We start from the raw sequence: 9656 nt of genomic DNA on the forward strand, positions 1-9656 counted from the left end.
GGATCTTCTCTCTGTCTTTATAGTTCAAGATCTTTGCTAGTATCGCCCGAGGGGGGGCTCCAGGTCGTGGTTTCCTCATCAGGGCCCTGTGCACCCGTTCGACAGCAAATCCTTGTGAAAGTTTGTTGCCTCCTATTTCTTGCAGGATCAAATTCTCCACGTAGTCCGTGGGGTCCTGAACTTCCTCTCCCTCCGGTAGGCCGACCACCCGTATATTGTTCCATCTCGCTCTCCCTTCAGCCTCCTCCACGCGGTTCTCCAGGTTGGTGACCTGTTGCTTCAGTATGTGGACTTCCTTTGTGTTGCTTGTGCTGGTTTCAGTATTGCTTTTCACCGCACTCTCTAGGCCGCTTGTTCTTTCAGCCAGTGCTCTTACATCTTGTCGCAGCAGGTTGATCTCTAGCCCAAGCGCATTTATTTTGGTTTCCAGAGCAGTTCTTAGGTCCGCCATTATTGCCCCCACGAGGCTTTCAACTCCATGATGGCTGTTAGGATCAAGTGATCCTCTTTTGTCGGGGATATTTCTGCAGGCGCGGCTGCCGCACCGTGTACCGGGGTGGTTGGAGTCTGTTGCGGCTTGGCAAAGATGTCCATAGTTGACTGCTTACTCTTGGTCTTGTCCCCTCTCACCGACATTGTGGAGTCCTGCCTATGTACCGGGGCCCAGCTTTTCTGTAGCGTGCGGGTCCAGCTTCCGCGTTCCTCCTTCCCTGTGGTGGTAGCACGCTGCAGCACCGCCAGGCCTATATGTCTCTTGCGCCTTATCCCGGTCCACTTTCTGGGGGTTACACCTCTCGCTCTCAAGGGTAGTCTGTTGCAGCTCACGCGCATCGTGAGCAGCTCGTGCACTGTGTTGTGGTCCGCTTCTCCCTCCAAGTCTCTACAGGTCCCCCACGCTGGGTAGTCGAGCGAACCCCCCAGCTATTTGCCCTGTTCATGAGGCTATTCGGCCCCTTCTTTCTTCGTCTCGCGGCCGGGCCTCTTCGATGCCAGGCGTGCAGTTTAACGGTGTGTCCCACTGGTTCTATATTCCCAGTGCAGTTCTGTCAGCCGCAGTTGCTTTCCGCTTCACATTCCACCCGTTGCGCTCACCCTGCCAGCCTTCGTCCGCCGTGGGTCTGCTGGGCCTACCTCAGCCTCCTTTGTTCTAGCGCGCTGGCCATTTTGTATGAGGTGTCACACCGCGGCCAGAAACTTTCAGTTGATCTTGCCAATCTTCCTGTAGTCATCAAGGTCTCAGCTCTCCATCAAACTTGCCCCACGCCTTTAAACATCCAATAGTGTATTTCTGAGCACGATAATGCCTTTTTTAGCTTATTTTCACACAGGATCATATTGGATCGTCGGGAGCACCTCGGAAGACGTGTGCTACTCCATGGCCCTCTAGCCACCAAGATGACATAATACTTGACCCTGATTTATTGGAACAGGCATGGAAGAATGCAAGGTGGGGTCGCTTGGACCTGGAATGTGTTCTCCCGCAGGTGAATGCTGCAATGTGCCCTATCCTTGAGGACTTCGCAAGGTCAGACCCGAGAGATGCTGCAGCCTTGAATAAGTTCCATGAGGAAATCATGGGGCAGTAGGAGCCTATTGTTCTAAACCTGCGACAAACGCATATAAACCTAGGGAGAAAGTGACACCCTGGTACGACAGGGATTGTCGGGAAGCCAAGGGTCACCTTATAGCTGCTTCGTAGTGTAAAGGGCCCCTGAGATTCATTGTGGTTAGACAGGCAAGTTCTGCTTACCACACATTGTTGAGCGAGAAGAAAAGGGGCTGGCACGAGGAGCTATGGGGGGGGGATCTCCTGGAAGCAATTACCTGTGGAGATTCTAGGGGATTTTGGTCCAAGATGGGGGGTGTACACCGGGGGAGCCAAACCCAGCTGTCTGGTTTAATTCTGGAATCAGTATTGGCAGATTATTATGGTACCCTTTACTGCGAGGACCCCGAGACTTCGATGGAGTTCTGCAGTGCTGGCGATTGCACTGTGCTGGCCGGGCTCTACCCCTATCTGCAAAGGGCTCATAGAGGCCCAGGTGGAGCATTGCGATGGTTCCGGGGTCTTCGACTGGGGCTGAAATAGTCCCCAATACATAAAAAGTGTGTGTGCAATGATCCGTTAAACTTTATGCCAATTTCCTTGCTGGATGCTGGGGGGAAGACGTTTGCCAGGGCACTTCTATTGCACTTGGATGAGTGGGTATTGAGCTACGGTGTAATTGATCATCGCCAGGCGGGATTTTGTGAGGGCCTGAGCACGATAGACCAAAGTCTTCGGCTGCGCTTGATCTGTGAAAAGTATTTTGTTCTGAGAAAGGTTAGCATCTATGCTGTGTTTGTGGACCTCTGCACAGCTTTTGATACGGTCCCACAGGCCCGTTTGTGGAAGGTCCTGGAGGAGCTTGGGATCCCTGTGGCTCGGTGGTGGTCCTCTGGAGCCAAGAGGGTAGCACTTCCCGTAGTATTGCTATACAGAAGGGAGTCTGCCAGGGATGTGTGTTGGCGCTGAGGCTGTTCTGCATTTTCATTAATGAAGTTTTGTAGAGGTTGTTGGCCGCCCAGACTGACGCCCCTTTGCTAGCAGGCGACAAGTTTCCTGCATTGTTGTTTACCGATGATGCTATGCTCCTCCCTGTCACGCCGGCTGGTGTGTACAAACAACTGGAGATTTCTGTGTCTTTTGCAAAGAAGAATGGACTTGCCTTGAATATCACAAAAACCAAGGCTATGACCTTTAATGCCAATTCTAAGAAGAAACACAAGCCCTTAGCTCTCTTTGTAGAGGGGGTTGCAATTGAGCAGGTTCAATCCTATGATTATGTAGGTCTGAGAGTTATGGCATCATGCAGTTGGAAAATGCAGGTTAAGAAGGCCAACCTCACCATGGCTAGATATAGCGGTGCCCTCACTAGATTCACCAACGAACATGGGAATGGGCCAGTGCGAGTCTCGCTGGAGGCCTACAGAGCACAAGCACATCAGGCATCATTGTTTGGGGCAGCACTCTGGGGGCACGTGGAGACCAAGTGCTTTGCGGTGACTGAGTCAACATTTCTGAAGAATATCCTTGGGTTGCCCACTGCAGCCCGAACATCCCAGTGCTTTTGGAAACTGGATTGGATGGGTTTGAGATGATCTGTAAGTTACGCCTGGTCCTTTACTGGGCTCACCTCTGGTCTAATCCTCACCTTCGTCAATACAAAGAGGCAGTTACAGATGTTTTGTCCTAGCAGGGGGGCAGCTACTTAAAGTGGGCTTCCCATGTGAAAGGATATCTGGGTTTGCTTGGTTTGGAGGATTACTGGTCAAATCCCTCAATCATCACACCGGTTGCAAAGGAAGCAATCATGAGTGCAGCAAGGGCAAAGGCGCGGGAGGACATCCGGGTAAGATCCCGGGCTTCTGAGCAGCTGGACGGATATCTTTCAATAAAGACACGGGCGGGCTGCAGAGAATACTTGGACTATGTCTCACCCAGGTGGGAAAGAGCATTATATTTAAAGTTTCGTATTGGAATCTTGCCAACTTCTGTATTTTGGTATAGATGGAATATTGCTGTTTCCACGTCATGTATATTTTGTGGTGAGTCTGAAGAGACGGTACAACACCATTTGTTACTCTGTCTGGCCACCAAGCCTCTGAGGAAACACTCCCTAAAGCCTCTCTTAAGCCATGGTAGCTGGTGCTATGGTAATTTGCCTGGACGCCTCGGATAAGGAGGCTGTGCTTGCCACTACAAGTTATCTGAGCTGGGCAAGAAAAAAATGTATGTGAGAAAGGCTAAGTTGCTGAACAGTGCTATGGAATAAAGACATCTTTCTGTACGAGCTGCTATTGTCTGTATAATGTTGATCTGTTTTTATTTGGTTTTAAGGTAAAGCACTGATTGTGTAATTTTAGTGGAGTAATTATGAGCTAAGCGATTGTGACGATGTAACTAATGTGTTTTTTAAACTTTTGTGTGAACTGCTTTTATGACTATTTTTTGTCGAAATAAAGCAATAAAAGAAAGAATTAAATATCCAGAACGTTTTTTATGGCTGCAGAATCTATTTATCCATCCTCTTAGTAGATGCAAACTTTATATTTTTTTACCAAGGGCATTATTGTTATCTGTGTGATTAGAAGATGAGTCCTCTTTGTGTTTTCTCTTTAAGGTTGGCCTGTTCTTTGTCCTGAAAGCAGCTTTGAAAAGGAGTATACAGATAAACCTACTTCTGTCCCTCATGCGCCTTCCCCTTCCTCTGTTGCACCCCATGATTTATATTAACTGCGGGTGGTGCATTCCTCAGGGTTTTCTGCAAAATTAATTCAATCGCTTGCCTTGCCCCATGTCAGCCAACTGGAGCCCGTCAAGTTCTTACTTGGTTCTTTGCATTTCTTTATGTTTAGTTTTCCTTTTCCATTATAAATTCAGGACTACATGTCTGAAAACACAAAGAAATAGCAAGGGCTGCATCAGCAGAATGTGTGTTTTTTGTACTGAAAAAGAATCATGCCTAATATGCATGCATCAATAAAACATATATGTTTGTGAACACTGGAAAAACACAGTTGTCCATGATTTCTTTGAGTCTAAGAATACGTAAACACTGATAAACACAGATTTTGATAAACATTGAACACCATAGAAAAACATCCGCAGAAACAGAAAAAACAAATGCTGAAAACAGGAACGCCTAATTATGGCATAGTTGTGATCTTCACATGTACATCGCCCACCATGCTCACCAACTTGGTCAAATGAACTATAGAAACACACTTGTGAATTTATTCATAAGGATAACAAAGAAAAGTGTGTAGCGATACAGATGATTAAAAATGCTTTCATGTATAGAAACAAAAATAAGCCTAATAAGTGAGGAAAACAGAATTTTCATGAAACTAATGCATTTCTGATGTGGTCCATCCGCAGGGCTAATCATCCCAATCAAAATGCCAGGACAGCTGTCCCTTAAAATGGATTGATAGGTCATACTGGACACAGAGGCAAAACCAGCAATAGAAACGTCCCACTGTCAGTTCGCCTCTCTGCTTCTGAAGATGGATACGAGAAAAGCTGTACAAAGTAAGCTAACTTACTTAGTACAGATGCTTCCTGGATCCATTTTCAGAAACTGAGAGGCGAACTGACAGTGGGGCATTTCTACTGCTGGTTTTGCATCCGAGTCCAGTATGACACATCAATCCGTTGTAAGGACATCTGTCCTGACATTTTGATTGCGATGATTCTTCTACCACGAAGCAGATGTACACAGTTGGCTTACTTTGTACAGCTGCTTCCTGCATCCATCTTCTTTTACTAAAAGAAATATAAACCTTCTGCCATTCCCCCTTTCTCTCCAACCTTCAGTTCTCACTCTCCTCCTTCACACCAGATGCCTCTTCTGCCAACACTGCCTACTCCAGCTTCCAATTCCTACTATACGACTAATTCTCCTCTCGCTACCCACTGCTAACTTTCACCTCTAAGTCTCAGCATGCTCAGCCATGGTTCTCCTCATTCATATGCTCTGTTTGCACAGATGCATGGGCTGCTGCGCAAATGGAGGCGTACCCATTTTCATGAGGACCTGCAACTCTACCTCTCTGCCGTGCACTCCCTCAAGTCCACTCTTGATAGAGTTAAAAGGGAATTCTACCTAACCCTCAGTGACTCTCACTCCAACCATCCTTGCTGGCTACAGGGCACCCTATACTCACTCCTCCCTCCCCCCAAGTCTTTGAGTATCAACTCTACTCAGGCTAATGACCTAGCTGAATACTTTGCTGTAAACATTTCCAAAATGTTAGATTCTCTCCTGATCTTCCTCACACTTCCTCCTCCTACATTCTATACTCTGCCTACACTACTATCATCCTCTCCCTCTATCCCCCACTTTAGTCACACTCATACTGATGAAGTGCCCCATCAGACCATCTAGCTCCTCATCTAGTCAAGCCTATTGCCCCTTTAGTGGCCTCTCACCTTGAACTCTTCAATTTGTCCCTCTCCATAAAAAGCAAGGGGCTGACCTGAATCTACTGTCTAAACTTTGGCTGCGTGTCTCTCCTTCCACACAAAGGATTGTGTTCAACCGCCTTACCAATTTCTTAGACATCCATAACCTTTGAGACCCCCAACAAGCAGATTTCTGTTCCTGTCACTCCACGGAAACTGCTCTCATGAATGTATCCAACTTCATCACCTGTGCCAAGGACTCCAACCTATCCTCTATCCTAATTCTCCTTGACCCGTCTGCTGCCTTTGGCACTGTTGATCACTCTGATCTCCTTAATACTTGGGATTCGCAATCAAGCCCTTGCCTGGATTGTATCCTACCTTGCATCTTGCTAGTTCTGTCTCCTGGAGCAACAACACCTCTCAACTCACTCCTGTTGGTGTTCCGCAAGGCTCTGTCTTGGGCCCACTCCTCTTTACACTCTAAACCTCTGTTGTTGGGGCACTAATCTCCTCCTTTGGGTTCTCGGACCAAATCTCTGTGGCCGAAACCCAAATCATCTTCTCTTTTCCTGAACTCTCCTCTGATCTCTCTAACACACATTTCTAACTGTCTCTCTGCCATTAAATAATGGATGGCTTTGCACTCGCTGATGTTACACTGTTTAACTCTACCAAAACAGAGGTGTTCTTCTTCCCTGCAAAAAGCTCTCACATCTGTTCCTCTGCCCATCCAGTTCCCACCTGAAACTGTCCCCTACTCTTCTTCTTCAGATAGACACCTTAGTGTTATCTATGACCCTGCTCACACCTTCTCTACTTTCATCTCCAAAACTGAAATAGAAACTTGCCTCGACATCCTAAATATTAGGAAAATCAGGCACCTGCTTCCTTTCAACACTGCCAAGCATCTCTTAATCACTCTTGCCTTCTCTAAACTGGACTACCGTGCCAGCCTCCTCTTTGGTCTCCCCAACTATGCTTTCTGTCCTCAGAACAAGATCATTAACTTCACTACCAAAACTCTCTTTGAACTCCCTCACTTCACACCTACTTCCTCGTACTATCATCAGGCTGGATAGCTGACTATGCAAAATAGGGCCAGACTGTAATTTCTTCTCTAGCTTCACAAATCTGTCTATGGTAAGGCACCACTGTATCTATCATCATCTATCGAGTCTTCTCGTAATCTCTGTTCTGCCTCCTCGACTACCCTTGTGGCGCCTCGCCCTACCTGTGCTTCCTCTTGCTTCCGCTCTCTCTCTTCTTGCTCCACTTGCATGGAAATCTCTTCCCCCAGACATCCAAGAAACAGTCCACAGAGATTTGTTCAAACTAAAAGCCTTCCTCCTCGCCTAGAAGTTACCCTCTTAACCTACCTCTCATCTGCCTGCTAGCTAACATAGTTCCCCCGCTTCTCGCCTGCCTCTGTCCCTCACTTCCTCTGCCTCTATTCTAGAACTTCACCCATCATGGTCACATCCCGAGCACAGCTGGCCTTCCTGCTACCTGCACTTACAAATGTCAAATGTTCAGTCTCCTTTACGTATGTCCACTTATGTATTGTCCCTGTTGACTCGTCCATCTAGCCCCCTCCACAACCTGGTCAGAATGTCCTTCAAACTCACCCCATTGTAAGAAGCTCACAGCATTCCATCAAATCTGATTTCTTATCTATTGTACGTTCTTTTGGGATCAAAAGAGCATTGTGTTCCTCCTGTATATAAATAAATATTGATCATGTACAATGTTAGACATGGAAAGCTAATAATGTCAACTTAATTGTCCAGCAGGTAACAAAAGCATGAAGAGAAAGAAAAAACAGAGCTTTTCCCTACAATGTAATGACGGATCTACACTGTGCAAACCCATGGAAAATGAGCAAAACACAAGTGTCGTCCACAGCCTACATGGGACGAAAGAGTATATATACCCTATGTGCTCCAGAAGTGATCAGGAACTGAGAGGAACACGCTGGAAAATTGGGTATAATCAACAAACCAATTCCAATTTGCACCAGATGACACCTGCACAAAGATCAGCTAAACCTAATGAAAGCAAGAGTACGATCAGAAACGGCAACATTATTTCATGTGACTCAAGCCCACTGCAGCCCACTTGTCCTAAAAGTGAAGAATCCTGCCAGAAGAACAACCAAACTCAACATCAGCAAACATATAAAATGAAACGAAGGTACACATGTGCGGAGTGTGGAAAAAGCTTTACTGCAATTCCAAGTCTTATTAGACATGAAAGAATACATACAGGGGAGAAACCTTTCCCTTGTACTATTTGTGGGAAAAGATTCAATCGAAAGGAAGTTCTTATTCGACACCAGAAATCGCATTCCGGTGAAAGACCTTATCAGTGCAACGTATGTGGAAAAGGATTCAATCGTAAAGACTATCATCTTGTACACCAAAAAACACATACAAAGGTGCAACACATTTGGCAGGCTGACCTATTGTAAAAAGTAGATACTTGCATATTTAAGGAGGGCAGAGAAAATGGGACTGGCCAGGAAGCAGATTCCTGCAACAAAATGAAATGGCTATCACATGTGGCATTAAAGTTTATAGAAAGGTAATCGCTCTATAACCTGACATAATGACTGTTATCAAATGTGTGGAATCCTGCAGGGAAACACAAAAACATGGAGTGAGCAGTTGCTTTCTAAAACTGGTAAATGCTAGCCTAGAGAAAGGTGGCAAAACTGTGGGAGGAGCTGCTTAATGACTAACACCATTTGACGTCCTCTGAGGGGATTAAAAGAAAACACATGTTGCTTTCTCTCTCATACTAGAAGGCAATAGCAGTAATCACTGAGGTAGTCCCAGTACAGTAAGGAAAATCAGATTATGCGAAATTCCCAGGGGCATAGCTTCAATTGAATCAAAACTGCACATTGACCATCATGACTGGGTCAATCCTTTCCTTCATAAACTGTATTTCTTTCCTGTACTCTGTACCCTGACTTCCACGTGTACGCTTAATATTATAACCTAAGTGTATCCATATTATTTTAGTCTATAATAATATACCGTTGTTGTACAGCCTCCGTTTCTTCACATCTAGGTTTTCATGGAATAAAGCACAGCAAATACAGATGTGTAGTGTACATTCAACACTGGTGGAACATTAAACATTATTTTATTGTCCAGAGTGGTCCTCTTATGGGAGAGACAACCAGTGCTATCTGCCTGCAAAATATCACTATTGGGGGACAGTGGCTTGGTGTATGTGTGGGAGGGGTGGGGTGGGTGAACACATGCTTTTGTCAGTAAGGATCTCCTATTTATTTTGGCATCGTAGTGACCTCTGGCACCATACCAGATCTCTGTGGGTCACAACTGTCATCTCTGTGGGTCACAGCTGTAATAGTTTAACAATCAGAAGGGTGTGCAAGGCCTCCTCTGTCCTACTACTCTTCCCAACCTTGCACTCCATCACAATTGCATTATTTGGGTCCCTTTATTTTACTTTGCAAGGCTTTCTAATTCTGAGAAACAACAATTACATCTGATTTGATCTTTGTATTAAGTTATCATGCTTTCGGTCTTATATAAGAAAGAGGATACCATGCCCCTTTGTTAAAGCATTGATCTCTGTGCCAAGTCGATCCTGTGTAACATTAAATAGGGTATATAGACAATAGGTCTGCTGGAGTAGCGTTGCTCCATTGTGTCATCATGGTGAGAATAGAAGAGCT

General features: G+C 45.7%; 1 protein-coding gene across 2 annotated transcripts in view; it reads left to right on the top strand.

Annotated features, from left to right (window-relative positions):
* Positions 1 to 9054, top strand: part of LOC138526459 (zinc finger protein 391-like) — a 378250-nt gene extending 369196 nt beyond the window's left edge. The window contains exon 8 of one of the 2 annotated variants that reach the window (XM_069637238.1): positions 7741 to 9054. In XM_069637238.1, the coding sequence (XP_069493339.1) occupies positions 7741 to 8417 (677 nt within the window). In that variant the 3' untranslated portion in view covers positions 8418 to 9054. Of the gene's footprint in view, positions 1 to 7737 lie in introns of both variants that reach the window. The other variant, XM_069637237.1, reaches the window with a different exon arrangement.
* Positions 9055 to 9656: the final 602 nt, after the last annotated feature.

This window comes from Ambystoma mexicanum, chromosome 7p, assembly GCF_040938575.1.
Source record: "Ambystoma mexicanum isolate Mex_15411 chromosome 7p, UKY_AmexF1_1, whole genome shotgun sequence".
Taxonomy (NCBI): Eukaryota; Metazoa; Chordata; class Amphibia; order Caudata; family Ambystomatidae; genus Ambystoma; species Ambystoma mexicanum.